This window comes from Oncorhynchus clarkii, chromosome 9, assembly GCF_045791955.1.
Source record: "Oncorhynchus clarkii lewisi isolate Uvic-CL-2024 chromosome 9, UVic_Ocla_1.0, whole genome shotgun sequence".
Lineage (NCBI taxonomy): Eukaryota > Metazoa > Chordata > Actinopteri > Salmoniformes > Salmonidae > Oncorhynchus > Oncorhynchus clarkii.
The window spans coordinates 47,435,980-47,459,435 of record NC_092155.1 but is presented as its reverse complement, the minus strand read 5'-3'; the positions used below and the strand labels follow the sequence as shown (position 1 = coordinate 47,459,435).

At 40.5% G+C, this 23,456-nt stretch overlaps 1 protein-coding gene across 2 annotated transcripts in view; it reads left to right on the top strand.

Moving 5' to 3' along the window:
- LOC139416435 (DENN domain-containing protein 2D-like) overlaps positions 1-23,456 on the top strand; it is a 33,601-nt gene that overhangs the window by 582 nt on the left and 9,563 nt on the right. The window contains exons 2-6 of one of the 2 annotated variants that reach the window (XM_071165040.1): positions 3,357-3,429; positions 3,753-3,839; positions 3,970-4,074; positions 17,318-17,377; positions 17,963-18,052. In XM_071165040.1, the coding sequence (XP_071021141.1) occupies positions 3,372-3,429; positions 3,753-3,839; positions 3,970-4,074; positions 17,318-17,377; positions 17,963-18,052 (400 nt within the window). In that variant the 5' untranslated portion in view covers positions 3,357-3,371. Of the gene's footprint in view, positions 1-3,356; positions 3,430-3,752; positions 3,840-3,969; positions 4,075-10,588; positions 10,820-17,317; positions 17,378-17,962; positions 18,053-23,456 lie in introns of those variants that run through there. The other variant, XM_071165041.1, reaches the window with a different exon arrangement.

Below are 23,456 nucleotides of genomic sequence, written 5' to 3'. Positions count from 1 at the left end.
TAAGATAAATACCTGATAGAGAAAGAGGACAAAAACCTGAAAATAATCACTAAGTGTATAAACCATTGCACAGTTTGCGGGGGGTTATTAGATCAAGAGAAAGTGTATTGTCTATTCTGTTTTTATCAAACCTTGATCATTTTTGCCATAGCAGATTTCTTTAGAATCATCTCAATAGTTGTGTAAGAGGCACATTTAAAATATTTCCCGTCAATAAACATCACATGATTGGAAGGGTGGAGAAATATGTGATCTACTTGACAGGATGCTGGTGCTATCAAACTAACACCATTTTACTTTTACTTCCTGTGGTTAGTGGTAACAGCACAACAACTGTGTTTGGTGACTTCCTCTTGTTATAACGAAATCAAGACATCAGACTTGCCATAAATACAGTCCTATTTGAGTACAGTCCTATTTGAGTATAAAAAGGACTATTTGTGCCACAGGTGGTTGTGACTGAAACACAAGGCTGTGCTTGTGTTTCAGTGCCCTCCATAGGTTTGGGTTACACTCTGCAATGCTGATGGGAAAGGGAAAGGGGGATACCTAGTCATTTGTACAACTGAATGCATTCAACTGAAATGTGTCTTCCGCATTTAACCCAATCCCTCTGAATCAGAGAGGTGCGGAGGGCTGCATTAATCAACTTCCACGTCTTCGGCGCAGGGAACAACTCACTATATACAGCAAAGAGCAATACTGTACTACATTGCAGCCACTGTAAAAGCCCAGTATATAGACTTGATTAATTGTTAGCTCAACTGAGTTAGCTTGTTGCATGTAAGCTATTTATGAACACATATGATCAAATAATACAATAAAAAGGTAGGTAATAATAAAATAATACATGACAGAACAATATTGTGTTAGATGTGTGTCTTCTTTCCTAGTGTTCTAACATTACACAACCACGAGCTGCAGTATACGGCAAGCACAATATGTCAGGTTTTAGATAAGCTTTCAAACCTAATATTCAGTCAGATTACCAGCAACTACAATTACTTAGGAGATGAGGTAAAAGAGAGAGAGAGAGTTAACACCAAATCAGATATTTTATTTGCCCTAATACACTTCAGTGGGTGAAAAAGCATGTGTTCATGATACGTAGAAACCTGTTATTGGGATAATGAATGACATCGACACTGGGACTAGTAGGGGCTTGTCAGTTGGTGAACTCTGGCTTTTAGGAGGGTAGTGTGTATGCAAACAGGACACAGAATCTGACCAAAGTTCATTTCACACAATCTGGAATCGTCCCAAATGTTGAGTCTGGGAATAGGTGCAGTACCTACAGTAGGCTACTGGTTAGATTCAAAGTGAACAGTGGACAGAGAGCCCCAGGTTGGGCGAATGTGTACAGGCCAATCCAGTCATTGACAGTTCAGACACACAATGCCCAGCCCCCGAGTTCCCAGAGGCTTAAAATACCCCCTCAGTGTTTGCACTTGCGATGAGGGGTGGTCCTAGTTGTACACCAAGTCACATTTCACTGGACAGGGGATCCCAAGAGGACAGCATGACCCAAATCTAGAATGGACGGTTAGGAGCAATTCCCTCTATAACTCAGAAGAGGACGGATGCAGATTCCATACTGATCAAAAATGGAAACGCAACATGTAAAGTTTTGGTCCCATGTTTTATGAACCGAAATATGCACAAAAAGCTTATTTCTCTCAAATTGTGTGCAACAATTTGTTTACATCCCTGTTAGTGAGCCTTTCTCCTTTGCCAAGCTAATCCATCCACTTGACAGGTGTGACATATCAAGAAGCTGATTAAACAGCATGATCATTACACATGTGCACCTTGTGCTGGGGACAATAAAGATCACTCTAAAATATGCAGTTTTGTCGCACAACACAATGCCACAGATGTCTCAAGTTGTGAGGGAGCGTTCAATTGGCATGCTGACCGCAGGAATGTCCACCAGAGCTGTTGCCAGAAAATGTAATTAAAATTCTCTATCAGCCCAGAAACTCCACGTCTGGCTTCTTCACCTACGAGGTCCTCTGAGACCAACCATCCAGACAGCCGATGAAACTGAGGAGTATTTCTGTCTGTAATAAAGCCAGTTTGTGGGGAAAAACTCATTCTGATTGGCCGGGCCTAGCTCCCCAGGAGGTGGGCATATGCCCTCCCAGTCATGTGAAATCCATAGATTAGGGGCTAATTAAAATATTTCAATTGACTGATTTCCTTATATAAAGTGTAACTGAGTAAAAAATTTGCCATTTTTGGGTTTATATTTTTGTTCAGTAAAGTTATTGTTTTGACTTAGGTGTCAGTAAAAAGAGACCTGGATCTATCATTAAAGTGAAGGGTTTGTGTGTTGGCATTCACACTCTATTAGCCTCTGATTTAGCCCACAATTCAGAATCTTCAAATTATCACATTATGACAAAGATTAGGAAAAGACACTGAAGACTCTGTCCACTTGTTTATGATGTTTTATAGGCCTACTGGGCCACTAAATATTCCATTACCATCACAGGGCATACTACCCTACCCTGTTCAATGAAAAAAGTGGTAGTGGAACCCAAACTGTCATTCTTAAGCTACAGCACACAACATTCCTACAATGTTTCCACAACCACGCTAGACCTTGGACCAACGTAAGCTAGACAATGGCACAAGGTCTTGGGACGATGTCAGATTCTCATTTCAAAAGGAGAAAACATTTTGCAGGGAGGGTCCTCTTCAGACAACTCTCAACAAATCACGAGTTTGGTTGAAACGGGTTTAAAATGCGGTGCTCATGTTTAGCTAGGGCAACAAGCGGATACGGCAGTGACGTCACCGGTGACGCACAGCCCATTTCCGTCTCGTCCTCTCTGTCCCAACTGACCCCGGAACAAAAACAGACATGTAAGCCGGAACATCGGGGGAGGCAACCCGTCTGTCTAGAGACTACAACCAGGCCATAACGTTAGCGTCCCCTCCCAACACTGTGGGGATGTATCATCAGGGAGATTTCCCATGGGGCATTCCGTGTCCTGTCATTTTGGTCAGCTATAAATAGTCTAGCTAGATGCATTCCCATCCAGATCCATGATGTGCACTCTCTGGTACAGTACGTAAACTGACAGGCAGACAGATGGGAGAGCATGAATACTGGATAGTAGTGACACAGGGATGACCTTCACGAGACAGGGAATCAGGTGCTTGAGGTTCAGGTGTGATGCTGCTATGACATTCAGGGACGGTATCTCGGACTAAAATCAACAACCAAAAAATGATAAACGCAAAACAATCTTAAGTAGTTGAAGTTTGGATGTTGACATTTGAGTCATTCCTTTCAATTAATTGTATTCCTTAAAAAAAAAATCTAAACTATTTCTCCCCCTCTCTTCCAGACAAAGAGAGCTAGGATGGAAGGAGAGAGTCCTCAGAGAAGAAGCTGGAGCTTTTCCTCTTTCTATCCCAAACGTGAGCATCCATGTCATCCTTCTATTCACTGGCCCAGGTGTTCAAAACAGGCAGATGGCACTTGCCTTGACAAAAAAAATCATTTTTAACTGTCTTGACGGTGTGTCAGTGTTATCATTTATTCAATCATATTTATGAATGTATTATTATATTATTTTAGCTAAGTTGATACATACAGTACTTGCATGAACATTCATCATTACTGTTCATTTTTTTCGAAACTGTGATTAAACATTCCTTCATATACATGTACATCATAGAAGTTTGGTGTAATTCCAAAAGGGGTTGAAGTAGAACTTCTTGATGCTTAATGTCAATCCAAGGTAAACAGCTAACAGATGGCCAAGAGACTGGATTTAGACGGAGAGGGCAGCAGTTCTACTCCTCGGTGCGCGAGGCCTCAAAAAACGGTGAGTGGCCCGTCACCTAAACATCTACCATTGCTCTCTCTTTCTCCTTCTCTCTCTGAACATGAACAGTGTTATACCGAACATGCAAGTAAAGGATGAATTGCTATTGTTGTGGTTCTTCTTCTTCTAGAGAGGGTTCTAGAGGAGAGGGAGGAGGTTGATGCTCCTGTGACGGGCGCCTCAGGAGGACCCACCCATCTGGTCCAGCTGAGACCGATGGCTGACCGGCTAAAGAGTAAACATACCTTACTATTCACCTAACTATTCTCAACATCATGGATGCTATGATCAAATCAAAGCAATGTTATCTGTCACATGCTTCATAAACAACAGGTATAGACTAACAGTGAAATGCTTACTTACTGGCCCTTCCCAACAATGCAGAGAGAAAAATGAGAAATAATAGAAAAACATGATAACACAAGGAATAAATACACCATGAGTAACGATAACTTGGCTATATACACAGGGTACCAGTACCGAGTCGATCAGCAGGGGTACGAGGTAATTGATGTAGATATGGACATATAGTTAGGGATAAAGTGATAGGCAACCGGACAGATAACAAACGGTAACAGCAGAGTATGTGATGAGTCAAAAGAGTTTAAAGGGTCAATGCAAATAGTTTAAAGGGTCAATGCAAATAGTTAAATAGTTCACCAATAGCTACGTGGGCAAACTATTTAGCAGTCTTATGGCTTGGGGGTAGAAGCTGGTCAGGGTCCTGTTGGTTCCAGACTGCATCGGTACCGCTTGCTGTGCAGTAGCTGAGGGAACTGTCTATGACTTGGGTGGCTGGAGTCTTTGACCATTTTTAAGGCCTTCGTCTGACACTGCCTGGTGAAGAGGTTATGGATTGCAGGGAGCACGGCCCTAGTGATGTACTGGGCTGTACGCTCTGTAGCGCTTTGCGGTCGGATGCTAAGCAGTTGCCATACCAAGCGGTGATGTAGCCAGTCAAGATGCTCTCAATGGTGCAGCTGTAGAATGTTTTGAGGATCTGAAAGCCCATGCCAAATCTGCAGCCCATGCAGCCTCCTGATGGGGAAGAGGCAGTGTTGTGCCTTGTCCACGACTGTGTTGGTGTGTGTGGACCATGATCATTCCTTAGTGATGTGGACACCGAGGAACGAAGCTCTCGACCCACTCCACTACAGCCCTGTCGATGTGGATGGGGCGTGCTCGGCCTTCCATTTCCTGTAGTCCACGATCAGCTCCTTTGTCTTGCCAACGTTGATGGAGAGGTTGTTGTGCTGGCACCACACTGCCAGGTCACTGACCTCCTCCCTATAGGCTGTCTCATCATCGTTGGTGATCAGGCTAAACACTATCGTGTCGTCAGCAAGCTTAACGATGGTGTTGGAGTTGTGCGTGGCCACGCAGTCGTGGGTGAACAGGGAGTATAGGAGGCGACTAAGCACGCACCCCTGAGGGACCCCCGTGTTGAGGGTCAGCGTGGCGGATGTGTTGTTGCCTACCCTCACCACCTGGGGGCGGCCCGTCAGGAAGTCCAGGATTATGCTTCACTGTATGTGTTGAATAATGTCACATCACTAATCTGTATAGAATAAGTGTATAGGACATGTGTATAGGATAGCTTGTGCATGTAGGATCTTGCGTTAAAAAGAGGAAATGGAGAGAGGGCAATTCATGGTGAGAACCATCATTATGGAACTATTGGTGGCATTTGATCATGTAGACTACTACCAAAAAACAAGCTACTACCAAAATAAAAGTTCAACATATAAGTTGATAACATCTAGGAATGAGTTTGGAGACCTCATGTTGGTGTGTTCTTCAACTTCCTCTCACTTGCAATTCAGTCATAATTCACTGTTTTTATGTGCACTATTATGCCTACATAACTACTGAAAACAAGAAGTGTCACTTTATATATGGCTGTGAACCAGTAATATTAGGCTATTTGAGGAAGAAAACTTAAAGAATAGGGATGAAATATGTTTTGTCTACCTTTCTTTAAAATAAAACAACAGTGTAATTTCTTGAATTGTGAATAATTTGCACCTAAGGTCATGTGCTTGATGATTAATCATTGTTTACCTGAGTAGGAGAAGCACACCTGTAAATGCATAGAGGGGATTTGATTCAATTGGCCCGGGTTGCACTGGGTTATGGCCCATCACGTGACTGGGGCCAAACCGGTGAGGGAGGCGCGCCCTGCTCAAATCGAACCATAATCTGTTTTCCATAAAATTTATGTTAGAATTTTCAAAATAGTGAATCCCTTCATAAAAAGGCATGTGCAAGACAAACAGCTAACATACTGAGGGTCACGTTCCCCTACTCAGACGTTGCATGCATTAACCAATGCCACGTCATCGACTGTGCCATCGAGCACCAGATTGCTATAACATATGGGTCGTGCTCCCCTGCTCAAACTTTGCTGACACATACCATATCTTACAACGTCTGGATAAGTATTTTAAGTAACAGCTAACCACATATGTTATAGCAATCTGGTGCCCAACGGCACAGTCAATGATGTGGCACGCAACCATTGGTTGATGCATTCCACATCTAAGCAGGGGAACGTGACCAACATGTGGTTAGCAGATATGTAAAATACCTATCCAGGCGTTGTAAGATTTGGCATCTTTCAGCAACACCTGGAAAGAGAAACGCGGCGAAATATTAGATAATATCCCAACATGAGGCTCCGCATGTACCCATTTTATTAGGGCTTCACATGAAACCTATTTTTATTCTTAGAATTTTTCTTTTTTTTACAATGTCAACTAAATCATTCCGCTACCCAAGAATAGTAAAGCCCCCTTTACTGGCTCAAATAGCTGACCAGAAAGCCTGTTACCAACCCTTAGTAAACTTCTGGAAAAAATTGTGTTTGACCAGATACAATGGTATTTTACAGTAAACAAATTGACAACAGAATTTCAGCATGCTTATAGGGAAGGACACTCAACAAGCACAGCACTTACCCAAATGACTGATGATTGGCTGTGAGAAATTGATGATAAAATGATTGTGGGGGCTGTCTTTTTAGATTTCAGTGCACCTTTTGACATTATTGATCATAGTCTACTGCTGGAAAAACGTATGTGTTATGACTTTACACCCCCTGCTATAATGTGGATAAAGAGTTACTTGTCTAACAGAACACAGAGGGTGTTCTGTAATGGAACCATGACAAATATAATCCAGTTAGAATCGGGAATTCCCCAGGTTAGCTGTTTAGGCCCCTTGCTTTTTCCAATTTTTACTAACGACATGCCACTCACTTTGAGTAAAGCCAGAGATTCTATGTATGTGAATGACTCAACACTATACACGTCAGCTACTACAGCGACTGAAATGACTGCAACAGTCAACAAAGAGCTGCAGTTAGTTTCAGAGTGGATGGCAGGGAATAAGTTAGCCCTAAATATTTCTTAAACTACAAGCATTGTATTTGGAACAAAACCCTAAACCTCAACTAAATCTTGTAATAAATAATGTGGAAATTAAGCAAGTTGAGATGACAACACTGCTTGGAGTAACACTAGATTGTAAACTGTCATGGTCAAAACATATAGATGCAGTAGTAGCTAAGATGGGGAGAAGTCTGTCTATAATAAAGCGATGCTCTGCCTTCTTAACAACACTATCAACAAGGCAGGTCCTACAGGCCCTAGTTTTGTCACACCTTGACTACTGTTCAGTCGTGTGGTCAGGTGCAACAAAAAATGTCTTAGGAAAATTGCAATTGGCTCAGAACAGGGCAGCACGGCTGGCCCTTGGATGTACACAGAGAGCTAATATTAATAAAATGTATGTCAATCTCCTGGCTGAAAGTGGAGGAGAGATTGACTTCATCACTACTTTTATTTATGAGAGGTATTGACATGTTGAATGCACCAAGCTGTCTGTCTGAACTACTGGCACATAGCTCGGACACCCATGCATACCCCACAAGACATGCCACAAGAGGTCTCTTCACAGTCCCCAAGTCCAGAACAGACTATGGGAGGCACACAGTACTACATAGAGCCATGACTACATGGAACTCTATTCCACATCAAGTAACTGATGCAAGCAGTAAAATTAGATTTAAAAAACAGATTAAAAAAACACCTTATGGAACACACACACACACACACACACACACACACACACAAACACACACAATAACATGCGCACTATACATACACATGGATTTAGAAATGTAGATATGTGGTAGTGGTGGAGTAGGGGCTTGAGGGCACACAGTGTGTTGTGAAATCTGTGAATGTATTGTAATGTTTTAAAATTGTATAAACTGCCTTCATTTTTCTGGACCCCAGGAAGAGCAGCTTCTGCTTTGGCAGCAGCTAATGGGGGATCCATAATAAATACAAATATAAACTCAAGCATAGATTGGTAACTTTTGTTCTAAATTGGCACACAAAAGCTAGAGGTCATGCGTAACTTGGATCAAAAATAATGTCACTGATCGTCCTATAGGTGGCGCTGTTATAAGCAGTCTCACTTAAACCCTCATATCCTCGTCCCGTTTGACCTAGAGACTCAAACTATGTTTGTAGGTATCTTTCCTCATGCTGGCCAAATTTGCCTTAATGGGACTTAATAAGGTCTGTCAGGATAGATTTTCGTCTGTATTGAACTTTTTTTTTTTGTGAAAAATGTCTTCTCATGAACCATATGTCCAAATATCTCCAAGTGGATTGGTTAATAGATGGCTGAGTTATTTATAAATCAGGAAATCATTCCACTGCATAATGGCCTATTACCATGATGAACCATGTTAGGTTTGGCATTGATGTCTTATAAAATAAGGAACCTATTAACAATTAACTTTTTGGATTATGTAATGCTAATGCTTAAAAAATCATAAAAAATATTATTCTCATGGACTAGAAGTCAGATTCACTCCAAATGTTGTATCATCACAATAGTCCCTAAAGAGTTTGAGAAAATAGTGTTACTGCATTCAAAGATGGCCACACCATATCAGTAGATTTATATTAGCACATATACTAATATGAAGAAAAAATAAACTTTAAAAATCTTCTTCTCATGAACCATAGGACCAAATTACAGCATGGCACATGTCTTAACTTCTTTGGGATAGGGGGCAGTATTTTCAGGTCCGGATGAAAAGCATGCCCAAAGTAAACTTCCTGTTTCTCAGGCCCAGAAGCTAGGATATGCATATAATTAGTAGATTTAGATAGAAAACACTCTAAAGTTTCTAAAACTGTTAAGATAATGTCTGTGAGTACAACAGAACTTATTTGGCAGGCGAAACCCCGAGGACAAATCATCTGGGAATTTTTTGTTGTAGAGATGACTGTGTTTTCAATTAGTTTCTATGGGATAATAGATTTATGAGGCATCTGTTTGCAGTTCCTATGGCTTCCACTAGATGTCTAAAGTCTTTAGAAATTGGTTGATGTTTTTCCTTTGAGAAATGAAGAAGAAGCCTTTTCTTTTCTGGGTGTCAAGCCTAGTGGACTGTTCTGTTTGATGCGCGCGACCTGGAACTCGCTCCACATTCATTTGATCCCTTATTGAACGCAGTATATTACAGTCTTAAATTTGATCAATTATTTACGTTTTAAAATACTTAAAGTTAGATTAGGAAAGTTCTTTGAAATGTTTGGACAAAGTTTACAGGTAACTTAGATAATTTGCAGTCATGTTGGGCAAGTTGGAACTGGTGTTTTTTCTGAATCGAACGCGCCAAATAAATTGACATTTTGGGGATATAACGAAGGAATTAATCGAACAAAAGGGCAATTTGTGATGTTTCTGGGACATATTGGAGTGCCAACAGAAGAAGACCTTCAAAGGTAAGGCAAGAATTATATTGTTATTTCTGAGTTTTGTGTCACGCCTGGCTGGTTGAAAAATGTTTGTCATGCATTTGTATGATGAGTCGCTGTCCAGATAATCGCATGGTTTGCTTTCGCCATAAAGCCTTTTTGAAATATGACACAGTGGTTGGATTAACAAGAAGTTAAGCTTCATTTGGGTGTATTGCACTTGTGATTTTATGAAAGTTAAATATTTCTAATAATTTAATTTGAACTTGGTGCTCTGCCATTTCACCGGATGTTGTCAAATTGATCGCGCTAACGGGATTTGATCCATAAAAAGTCTTTAACTTAGTTTGAGAAAATCTAAGTGTTGGCTGAGTTATTCACAAATCAGAAAGTCTGATTTTATGTGTCCATTTAAACCACTGTAAATCCACTCCAGAGGGGCCTATCAACTTGAAACTTTTCATCGCTATCATGAATGTCCTTAAGATACATTTGGTATTGTGTCAAAAAACAAGGAAACTATAAATAACTCATTCTTCATCTGCAATCATCTTCTCCTCTTGAACCATAAGTCAGATTCACTTCAGATTTTGTATTTAGACTCATTACATCATCTTTAATGGTTTTGAGAAAAGATTGTTGCAGCATTCAAATATGGCCACACTGTACCTAATAATGCCATCACTGATTGCACATAATGTAAGATAGTTCTTACATAATAGAGTGCTTGCTTTGTTATCCAACTGATCTTGTGTCCTTTCTGTCATCCTGTGAACCCCGTTCATTGCTGCTCGCAGCTATATTTTTACTATTGTCTTCTTGACTGACGAGATGCAACGACCTGTAATTCTACAGTTACTATCAAATGAATAGTTATACACATTGGTAGCGCGTAATTGTATCCGATGAAGCACATCCACGTGAAGGGGAAAGGGTGACAATTGCTAAAACATAGGCGCGCGCATGCGCACAGTTACAGTGTAACTCGACTTCCAGCGAAGCCAACCCGTGAACAGCATGCGTTGTGTACTCTCCTTACGCTACAAACGGAATGAGGTCGATAAAACAAATAGTCTGAGGAAACGATCCAGAGAAATAAGATAACATTGAGTGTTAAGCCTGTGAGAGCCATGAGTGGAGATGAGGTGCAGAGGAGGATTCGAAAGGCACATGGACTAAAACATACGAAGCAGAGATGGAGTGAGTAGACTATCATTACATCAACCTAATGTATAGTCTTAAAAATGTAAATTGTTTACTGTTAAAGCTGTTTCAATAAAGTCACAACTCGCGGTCCGACTCCGCCGGTGCCAACAAGTGATAAGCTAACGCAACATTGTAGTCATTTTCGGCCAAAAAGTTTATTTGCCGTGGGAAAATGCTTTTCAATGACGATCCTCTTGTTAAGAGAGGCAAATAACCTGAACAGCTTTTCTGTTGACTTAACATGGTGTGGCCACTACGCATGAAGCTGGGCTGAGTAGCCTATAATGTCGCGTTCAAAACAACTGGGACCTCGGAAATCTTCGACTTCAGTGCGTTCAAGACAACTGGGAACTTGGGAAAAACGAGTTCTGACTGGGAAAATCGCTTTGAACGGTCATCCAACTATGAATTTCAAGTCGGGAACTCGGGCATCCTTCTAGAGCTCCGACTTTCCAACCTGCACATCACTGACGTCATGATTTGACATCGTATTTACCCGAGCCGAGTTCCCAAATGGATTGAAAGCACCATTATTGCACCTTCCCACATGATCAGGACACTGCAAGATCTGGCATGAGAAGGCCTTGGGAAATGTACCTCTATCCATCGACGTGTCAGGGTCCTGTACTCCTCTAATTATACCATTATCCAAAATTATATATGGAGAAGATTGAAGTACTGCAATTTTTTTTATTAAACTGCTTTTTTTGTCATTTGGCTAGCTAATGTTAAAGCAACCCATTGGATTCAACAACACTTCCTGTAGCTACTAGCATGCTGATGGAAACGTCCAGTTTAATTTTTAAAAAACGATCAGTATTCCAATCATCTCGATTTACCATTTATCATTTCAAAATAATTAGGAGTCCAGCGACATATTCCACCCCTGATTTAAAGCATGTTTCCCCAGCCATATACCACACCAGGCTCTGGCTGTCCACATTTAGGTTCAGCCTAAAACTGTTCAGACTGGAGTGAAGAAATACATTTAGGTTGAGTAAACCTAACTATATGTATCTAACAGCACTATATTTGATGGGGGATGGGGGGGTTCTTCTTTCTAACATTGTAAATCACTTCCTTGTTGAAACGTACATTCCATATGTTTCCACCTCACTTGTGATATGTCTTAACTATATTGTTCTATTTGTAGCCCTGTCTGCTAGTTTTTTGCCTTGATTTAGTAACCCATGCTCAGTGGTGTAAAGTACTTAATTTTAAGTAAAAATACTTGAAAGTACTAATTAAGTAGATTTTCAGGGGTATCTGTTGTTTGCTATTTATATTTGTGACAACTTTTACTTCACTAAATTCCCAAAGAAAAGAAGGTACTTTTTACTCCATACACTTGTTACATTTCGAATGCTTAGCAGGACAGGAAAATGGTCCAATTCACACACTTATCAAGCGACATCCCTGCTCATCCATACTGCCTGATCTGACTGACTCACTAAACACAAATGCTTTGTTTGTAAATTATGTTGGAGTGTGCCCCTGGCTATCCATAAATTTAAAAAACAAGAAAATGGTGCCATCTGATATGCTTATTATAAGGAATGTGAAAGGATATATACTTTTTCTTTTGATACTTAACTATATTTTAGCAATTCCATTTACTTTTGATACTTAAGTATATTTAAAACCAAGTACTTTTAGACTTTTACTCAAGTAGTATGTTACTGGGGGACAATTGGGTAATTTTTCCACCACTGCCCATGCTACAGATGATCCCTCCCCTTTGAAGGCCATTGCACCTTTCAAATAAATTGCAGTTGGTTGACTAGTATGGCATTACGGGGACCTTTAACAGCTGACTGCACATATTAGGGACTGGAATGTGGCTGTTGACACAAAAATGAATTAGAGACGAGTGAGACTGTTTTGGTGTACATTTTTGAAGCCGCAGGACCAAAACCATGACGCATGGACTTTAGCGAACTATTTTGGTCATATCTCAAGTGCAATAATACTTTAAAAGATTACATTCAGGTAAAGGTTTAGGGAAGCAGAGAGTGAGTTTGCGAGGGAGTGAGAGTCATGCCAGAATAAAGTTACCGATCCCTCTTTGGGTGTAGTTGAGGCTTGCTGGCTGCCAGAGATGTTGTTGTAACATGTTATATAGCCTGAGAGGCAGGCAGCACGCCCTGTGATGGAGAATGACTATTACACCTACGCAGTATGTAAGCCTTGCTGTTCATATATTATTCTAATGCAGTTCTTCCCAAGCCTCTTTTCGAGTAACCCAGACAGTTCCACTTATTTTATGAATTCCTGAACTAGCCCATCTGATTCAAATACTGAAGGGCTTGGTGATTAGTTGACTAATTGAGTTAGGTGTGAAATTTTAGTAAAAAAAAAAAACTAAAGTCAGTATTTGTTCAGTGTTTAGGTCTGAACGAAAAACCTCCTTGGAGGTCCAGTGTGTTCCCTGTATTTAACTTTGAAATTGGTGGTAAATAAATATGTAGAAAAAGGTGGTTGGACCACATCCAATTGCTGGACAGAAAAAAGTAAATATAGGTAAAAAGTAATTTCCCAACTGTCATGTTTCCCAGCAATTTATTTAGACCCATACAGAGCTTATCATACTGTGTCAGGTCCAAATGATGTGCCTAGTAAATGTGTCTGCAGTGCAGCTAGCAAGAGAGCCATTTGAATTACTGTGAGAAGAGGCGTAAATTGGCGAGAAACGGTCGGTGTTCTGGTAAAAATCTGTTGAGTAGGTATGTGGTAATGATTAGGTAATGTTTAATCTCTTTCTGCGTGTTCAAACATTTGTGAGACTGTTGAACTTAGATCAGTATGGATAAACGTAGGAGCTGTGGTAGGTTTAGGAATTAGAGCACGAGTCTCTAAAAGACAGCGTTTGTTTACATCTATCTTTTGGCAGCTCCGGAACTAGGGAAGATAGTTAAGTTATTCATTTGGTGGTTGGAAAAGCAGTGGCATGTACCAAGGGAAGCCAGGCTTCCCCCCAAAAATGACCAAGGAAAAAAACATGCAAAATAACTTATCTTTCATCTGTGTTTCATAAATGTCCTTCAATAGGCTGAATGTATCTCACCGGAGAAAGCATCCAAGCAAACAAAACACCACCCCTCTGACTTTGTGTAGCCCATCTATGCTGTCTGGTCAAAAAGTGTATGACATTGCTGTTGCCCGTAGCATTGAATTCAAAGGAAGCCAGCGAGCATTTGGCCTCCCTTGATTAAAAAAAAAATCTAAAATAATAGCTCAACTGAGTGAGCTCAGCTGTGAATGGTCCTTGCGCACCAAAAAAAGTGTCACGGGGAGGCAGTTTGGAATTGGCTTCACACCAATCACATTTGAAGCCAAACGTAATTTACATTTGAAGCCAAACGTTACATCTTGTGTCATGGTCCTCCTGTGGCTAGCTAGCTAAAATCGCCCCTTTCCTAAATTTGACATGGATGGAGATAGGGATTTGGACTTGTGTTTTTACTTCTCCGTACTGGTGTCACGCCCTGGTCGAAGTATTTTGTGTTTATTTTTCATTTATTTGCTCAGGCCAGGGTGTGGCATGGGTTTTTGTATGTGGTGTGTTGGGATTGTAGCTTAGTGGGGTGTTCTAGTGAAGTCTATGGCTGTCTGAAGTGGTTCTCAATCAGAGGCAGGTGTTTATCGTTGTCTCTGATTGGGAACCATATTTAGGCAGCCATATTCTTTGGGTGTTTTGTGGGTGATTGTCCTATGTGTCGTTGTTCCTGTCTCAGTGTTAGTTTACACAAGTATAGGCTGTTTCGGTTTTCGTTACGTTATTTGTTTTGTAGTTTTTGTATTGATTCGTGTTTACATTTGTTTATTAAACATGGATCGCAATAGACACGCTGCATTTTGGTCCGACTCTCCTTCACATACTGAAAACCGTTACAACTGGCCAATAATTATAATGGCGATTCTGATTCAACCACCCTGAAGAAGGCACAGTGATGCCGAAATGCTGGTGTTTTACTGGAAGTTTATTTAAATGGCCTGAGAGGATGGAAGTTCAACATGTAGCTAGATGTAGTAACGTTAGGCATATGTTAACTAGCTGGCCTGGCGCATTGTTGCCCATGAAAGGAAGTTATGCTAGCGAGCAAGCAATTTAGCCAGGTAGCCTAGGACAACAAACATTTAAAGCATATATAACAGAGTCATAGACCGTTTAGGCAACATGAAAGAGGAGGCTGACATTGGCGTTTCTCTACAAATAGTGTGAGTCAACATGTTTTTTTCTACTTACACACACACACACACACACACACACACAGAACCATGGACAGCCACATCATATTTAGCTTACGCTAAATGGACTAAATCGTTTTTGGTATCTTTTAGTTGTCACTGTATTAGACTAAGATTAGAGGATGAAATGGTGCTGGAATAGTGGAAGCAGCGGCTATTTTCTTTGACATTTGGTTCTAAATCAATTGTTCGAAAAATGTTTTGCTTGACCAAATTAACTTGCTTGACTGTTTGTTACATGCAATATGTTTTATGGTCTTCACCGGACAGATGTTGCTCTCCGGTTTTGTGATGAAACAAAGATGTGGTTGAATTTATTCTTCCACTGTGTCTTATTATATAGGCCCAAGGCTGAGACATCAGTCTCAAGTCATATGAACAGGTTATAGAGAACACAATGTAATTATCACAACACATAGGTTGTAATACAGTGCCTTTGGAAAGTATTCAGACCCCTTGACTTTTTCCACATTTTGTTAGGTTACAGCCTTATTCTAAAATGTATTTTTTTTAAATCCTCATCAATCTACACCCAATACCCCATAATGACAAAGCAAAAACAGGTTTTTAGAAAATGTTGCTAATTTATATAAAACAGAAATATCACATTTTACATAATAATTCAGACCCCTTACTCAGTACTTTGTTGAAGCACCTTGGGCAGCAATTACAGCCTCGAGTCGTGTCATACCGACGAAGACAAGATAGTCACACTTGTGTTTGGGGAGTTTGACCCATTCTTCTCTGAAGATCTTCTCATGCTTTGTCAGGTTGGATGGGGAGCGTTTTTCAGGTCTCTCCAGAGATGTTCGATCGGGTTCAAGTCCAGGCTCTGGCTAAGCCACTCATGGACATTCAGAGACTTGTCCCGAAGCCACTCCTGTGTTGTCTTGGCTGTGTGCTTAGGGTCGTTGTCATGTTGGAAGGTGAACCTTCAACCCAGGGCCAGCCGACGAGAGCATACAGGTCGCAGTGGTGGTGATTTGGTAACAAAACGGATGGCACTGTGATAGACTGCATCCAGTTTGCTGAGTAGACTATTGGAAGCTATTTTGTAGATGACATCGCCGGAGTCGAGGATCGGTAGGATAGTCAGTTTTACTAGGGTAAGTTTGGCGGCGTGAGTGAAGGAGGCTTTGTTGTGAAATAGAAAGCCGATTCTAGATTGGATTTTTGATTTGAGATGTTTAATATGAGTCTGGAAGGAGAGTTTACAGTCTAGCCAGACACCTAGGTATTTATAGTTGTCCACATATTCTAGGTCGGAACCGTCCAGGGTGGTGATGTTAGGCGGGTGCGGGCAGCGAACGGTGGAAAAGCATGCATTTGGTTTTACTAGCGTTTTAAGAACAGTTGGAGGCCACGGAAGGAGTGTTGTATGGCATTGAAGCTCTGACATGCACTGTCAACTGTCGGACCTTTAATAGACAGGTGTGTGCCTTTCCAAATCATGTCCAATCAATTGAATTTACCACAGGTGGACTCCAATCAAGTTGTAGAAACATCTCAATGATGATCAATGGAAACGGGATGCACCTGAGCTCAATTTTGAGTCTCATGGCAAAGGGTCCTAATACTTATGTAAATAAGGTATTTCTGTTTTATTTGTAGTAAAATTGCAAAAATTGTGTAGATTGCTGAGGATTTAATTTTAAAAGAAATCCATTTTAGAATAAGGCTGTAAAGTGGAAAAAGTCAATGGATCTGAATACTTTCCAAAGGCACTGTATGGCTTTTCTTTCCTGGCTTGGCTTCCCCAGTGATTCTACCCAAGCACCACTACTGTGGAACAGCCCAAGTCGCTGACGAGAGCAACTGCATAACTGAAAGCTACTTATTATATAGCTGAGGTGTGCATGTATTTGACCTTGTGTTTCCACAGTGCTGATCTGCAACCCATAATGATGAGCAAGCATGGAAGTGAAATGTGGCACTTGTTCAGTCAGTTGGTTGGCTGTGGCACTAGTGTCCATTACTGGTTTAGCTGTTAGACACACATAGACACTAGTTAATGCCTATTGTGTGACTAGACACATGACATGGCAAACCATATGGTAATTTTGGCAGTAAGCCAACGTCTATTACATCCTAAGGTAGTGGTGTTGGATCAGTATCTATGATCCGTATTGAAATAACGTAGAACATCTGATGTTGTGGAAACATTATGACAACCCAGTTTCACTGCATTCCCAGAACTACCTGCGCGAGTTGTGTTTTGACCTGCGTGTCTTTTCTCCTGTCCAGGTGAGCAACCTCAAAGCGCCGCCAATGGGAAAGAGAAAGACGCCCTGTCATTTGACCTCAGTGAGTAGCCCCATTGGGCGCAGTACACCTTTTCAATTGTGACTTTACCTATAGCTCTAACAGTGTGTTCAAAAGTGTGACGTCAGGGGAAAATATACACTTTAGAGATGACATAATGATAACTCTGGGGGAACCCGTGGAGAGAAGCATCTAGCTGCAGGTTATGTGGGTTTATACCACCTGGTCTGCGACTCTCAAAGGGGATGTTTGTGTGTCTCAGATGGTATCTTTGCATTTCATATGGTATGTGGGTGCGCAGCCTGAACTCGACATACCAGTCTATGCCCTAGCTCTGGTCCAGGGCATTATGTTAGTGCGTTAGCATTGTAGTGATCAAAGTTTGGAGAGTTAGTGTTCAGATTGAATTTAGTTTAGCAAATTTTTGGATGCAATGTTAATGCCAAATCACTGGGCTCAGACCCTATTGTCCATGAGGAGTTTTGCTATTTGAGCCTAGATTAGTTAGCTGATGATTAAGCTATTAGGTCAGAGGAGCACAGTCCATATCGTTCCATTTGGTGCCTAATGAACACGATCCTTGTGTAGGAGGTACTAATGATCTGTTGGTCCTGTGGTCCCTTCTAGGCACCGTCCAACCCAGTGAGGGTGAGAGAGGTGCAATCAAGAGGCTAAGCACCATGTGGTCCTCATTCCGGGGCAGACACGACAAAGACCGTGAGTATAAGGCTAGGGATGAAGAAAATGCGTTACATTTTCCTGCCTACTAACCAACCCTTATTAAATGGTCAACAAATAGCCCCAAAAAAATCTAAACAGTCAAATGACCTGCCCAACAGAAAATACTATACAAGGAATTTACATTTTTCATTAGGAGCTTAATGGAAACGTGCAACAATAGCAAGCCCATAGAACAACATTTTAAATTGATCTTTTCACTGAAAACATCACCTTTAGCCAATAAGCATTGGATGCATCATCACATTTGCAGACTTATGTAAAACAACTAATATTCCTAAGGTGATAAATAGACAATGCGTTTTTTTCCGTTTGCACAGCCCCGGCTAGAGGAACATATTTTAGGAAGATCTGTCTTTTTAAAAACACATTTCATGCAATTCTACAACACTTTACATCACAAGGTAGCCTACTCTGCTGACAATGACAAACTGACATCAATAAAAACGACCTTGTCTTGAATGCAACCATCTAATCTCGGCCCACGAAAAGGTGAGGTACACATTGTTCAAATTGACGTCGAAATTATATTGTCCTAAAATAACTTTCCAGTGGCATTGACTCAACCAATGATAAAGACAGTGAGTATGCGCAATGCTCTCCGATAGTGCCAATAACATAGGCTATAGGCCGCTATTGTTCACTTTGGGAGTTGAGAATACATAAAATACATATTGGAGTTGTTTTTGTCTTTTCTCGTATGTGTTTTTCCAGCGATTGTTATTTTGATAGGCCTAGCACTATTTTAGATGCGTTTCACTGCCTGCCGCAACGCAACAATCAGCTCTGAAATGTTCTGCTTCCAATATTGCGCACTTCCCAACTGAAGTCTATGGGCTTGTGATTTAAAACAAACCACAGCTATTTGTTAAAATAAGCTAATGATCCTCTATGCCTAAATCATGTTCTCTGGTGTAATAATTTGAATGATTTAATTTATTTCTGTATAGACGGGAGTAGCTTAATTATATAATTTTGGCAAATTCAATTTACTTTTGGGGAAGCTAAGCTTCCCCTAGACAATTGGACGTGCCACATATTAACGATCTTATTATTGAAAATAAAAATCCTAATTTAGAGTTATTTTGCCAAAATGCAATTTGCGGGAAAACACTGTTCTAAACAGCGCACCTAATACGAGCGGATTCCTATGTGACAGAGAAGAAAAATCTCTGAAATGTAGAAAGAGGGGGGATCTTAAAGCAACAACTAGGAAGGGCTGCTAATATGACTAGGACTGTGCCTTTGGCTTCTAGACAACGAAAAAGTTGATATGAAAACCAATATAACAATCGAGCAATGCTGCTTAATGGCATGAGAAAGTTAATTGAAAATAATTGCCACCACGTTTCTATGGTTGGATTTTGGCTAGGCTACTTTGAAGCAAGGTAAGACATGCTTCATTATTTGATGGAAGGTAAAAGGTTCAGGTTTCAGACAATTATACTGCCTCAAACTCACATTGCAAAGTGGTGGGTGACGGCGCTGATCGCCTGCTTAATTACGAGTTGAGATTGAGAAATAAAAATAGTAGCACTTTTTAATCATGGCCATCAAAACAGTTTAACACACGATTGCATTTAGGTTATTTGTTGTGCAATGTCTAGGTTTACAAAAGCACGTTTCACTCCAGTACCAGCTTTTTGAGGAACTGCTCTCATGCTGTCTGACAGGTGGTATAGCATATTCCGCTCCTCAAACTAGGCTCTGTATGCTATGCAAGTGTGATAAATAAAATCCATGAGGACTAATGACTAATACACACGCTCCAATTTAATTCCACAAAATTATGCAAATGAACCTATAGACTGATAAGCATGACTGGTCAAATGTATTTTCAGTGGCTAACCGATTCATGGTTAACCATTAACATCACTATTTAATGCTCCACAGAAACGCTTTGTTACTTAGAAACACTTCTTATTTTCTATGAAGTACTTCCTATTTCACACACAATACTTCCTAATTTACCAAGACCAAGGCCCTGTCCAGAATAACCCCTACCCACCTAGGGCATAGGCATTTGTGTACAGTAGATCATAAATGATTGGATGAATGTAGGCTAAACAGATGTAATGGCCTCACCTTACACTCTGTCTAGCTAGGTGTCATTTGTTTAGACAGGACCAACAGGTTTGCCTAACTCCAAAGTAAATTAGATCTTTGACTAGTGTGACACTGAATGAGAATGGATAGGCTGGTGCAAGTCAATGTTGTTGACCGCAGTCAAATTCCGTTTGACCGTAGTCAAATTCCTTTTGACCGTTTAGTTACTGCAACTAGGATTTTCCAAGCTCTGATGCTGCTGATGGTCATTAGTAGCCCACCAAATTTGCTTAATTGCCTTGTACTCTATTGTCCCTCTGATCACTCTGACATCAATGCAAATGTTTTGGAAAATCAAATCAAACACTTCATGAGAGTTGCGTGAGAAAACCTCAATTAAAAAGGAGGATCCCATCAGCTTTCTATAGGCGAGGCCTACTTTATTTATCAACTTTCCTAATAATAAGCACATTGCTTCGCTTTACAACAGGAGTATAGCCTACCTGGCTGGCATGAAAATGAACCATGGGAAAAGTGTCCTCCATTCGCTATTTAAGTGCATAGATTTTTTTTCCAATGCCCCGATTCCTAGACAGTTGCATGATAATGGTCCATTCTTAATCAAAACTAATTTCACACATATATTATTTAGTACATGTAAAGACAGTCAATTTAAGAGTAGTCTGATGGGTGACAATATTAGCCTATCACTTGTGAATGATGTATTGTCACTTAATGATACAAACACGCTGGGCATCATTCACAACTAAAGTGTCCAAATAACTTTAATCCGCTTTACAACCAGTGTAGAGCCTAACTGGCATACATAGGCAGCACGTGAGTTTCAAGTTTGGGGACGATAAAAAAGAGGCACCTTTTTATAATAAAGCATTAAATGTATAATTGCATTTGCGGTCACTTTTGAGAACAGTGTATTCCCTCTAATTGATTCCATTTGGGAACATTTGCGCTTATAGCCTACAGCCAGCCGTGTGCGCATTGCTGCACTTATAATGTGAAGAAATGGGCTAATAGTTGATCAACATTTTTAAGCTAAACATTCCGATCTAGTACATCAGCCTCATTGCTCATTTGGGATCTATCGCATCCCACAACTGTCCCAGAGTATGTTTGGAATATATATTTATTGCACAGAAGGACAAGTTGTCCAATAGAATAGGTACACTTTTTAACTATGGGGGGGTAGTAGATTGACACAGACTAGTGCTTTTGCTGTTCATTAGGCCTACTCATCTTGTTGGCTGACAAAAAGTAGGCTAAATGTGGACAGTCCATCTAACATCTTCAATATGCACCTCAGAATTTGATAAGAGGATGCACGCAGTTGCGTCCCCGATGTCTTTGTCTTCACTTGTAGCCTACTTCATAGCTGAGATGCCTGTGAGAAGGACCTGGTCACGTGACAGGCATTGGCTAATAAGAATTGAGATATCTGAGAGAGCCATGTGAGTGAGAGCTTCTTCGGTGCATGGCAGCCAGGAGAAGGGAATTATAATTATTATATTCAGCCCAAGGGTACAACAGCCACTTTGGCTGCAAAAGGCATGGATTCTTCGAGGGCTGGTGAGAATATTATCAAGTGCTTGTCAAATTGTGAATGAGAGACTGATGAAGTGTGTGCAGCCTGCACAAGAAACAAGTCAGAGCTCATGCCTTTCATGAAAATTTGTTCAATCTCATCATGCAGACTGTATTAATGTATTAAATATCAAATAAAGTTGCATAAATAACTCTAAATTAAGCATATAGGAGAACCGGTTTCTTTGTTAACCGCTCAACACAGAGTAGCCCCATGCACTACCTTGGAAATATCCTTTCGATTTTATTCAGCTATGTTCATTTGTCTTCTTTATACTCTAAAATAATAAAAAATAACGCCACAGAATTTTAAGCAAATCTTGTCTGCTAAATGAACTAATGTAGCCCAAAGCCAAATGGTATAACCATATCAGGGCCTAACATAAGGACAACTCAGAGTATGCTATTCTGGTCTTCTGAAATAGACTACATTTTCTTCACATCGTGTTTCTTTAGACCTGTCTAAAATAATGGGTTCATTGTGATGATGAAGGCTACAGTATATTCAATGAATTTGAACCTTTTTAAGGTGTGCATCAGTGGCGAGTAGACTATGCGTGGAAGCCAAGAGATGCTAAATGTGTTTGTTAATTAACGGTCAATTACCACGAGACTGGCAGTTACTTGCTTGACAATCACCGGCTGACAATTTCATAACCACCACAACCCTAGTTATGATTGATTTGGTTTTCCAGTTGTGCCAATTACCTGTAAGTTATTGCAGACCCAGTAATGCATTTGTTTAGCTTAGCTTTATCACTGGACTGCAGAGTGAAGGAAAAGCAGCCAACAAGTGCTCAGCATATGTGGGAACTCCTTCAACTCCTTCTTTAAGACTGTTGGAAAAGCATTCCTCATGAAGCTGATTGAGAGAATGCCAAGAATGCGCAAAGCTGTCATCAAGGCAAAGGGTGGCTACTTTGGAAAAATTTCAAATATATTTGTGATTTGTTTAATACTTTTTTGGTTACTACATGATTCCATATGTGTATTTCATAGTTTGGATGTCTTCACTATTATTCTACAATGTAGAAAATAGTACAAATAAAGAAAAACCCTTGAATGAGTAGGTGTCCAAACTTTTGTCTGGTACTGTACAATAATGTGGAGTGTAATGGGTTAGTCATGCCTTACACAGGGACTGTTGCCATGGTAAAAGCAGTTGGAGGTGAAACCTGTCACAGTAGGCTGAGTCACAGAACGGTTCTTTTGTGTGTGTGTGTCCGTGCGAGAGACAGACTGAGTGTGTGCGGCAGTGCAGCATAAAGAACTTGTCTGGGCAGCCCGGCTCTACTATTATTTCTAAGGAGCAATGGAAAAAAAAAAAGCAAGAGACCCGTAACATTTTCACAAAACCCAGAGGAGAGAAAAGATTCGCCAATATTTATCTTTGGTGTTGTTTGCTGTTCAGCAGGTCCTCTGTCAAACTGCAGAGTTTACCCAACTGTAAACACACCATGTGGCAGAGGTTGGTGGGGGATGGGCATGTCCTTAGTTTCTAGACATTAATAAGCAGATTAAGAACCAAATGTGTCATCATTTCACATCTCAGAAACCTCTTGATAAGAATCTTTTAAAACAGGCTGGTGCTCATATACTTAGAAACCTCGCAAAACATTCAATTTTTTTTTATTTTGGCATGGTGTCTGTTGCGCCTGTTTTCACTTTGCTGGTATGTGGTTGTTCTCATTAATACTGCATAAATAACATGCATATATTATAAGTATCTCAGAATAAT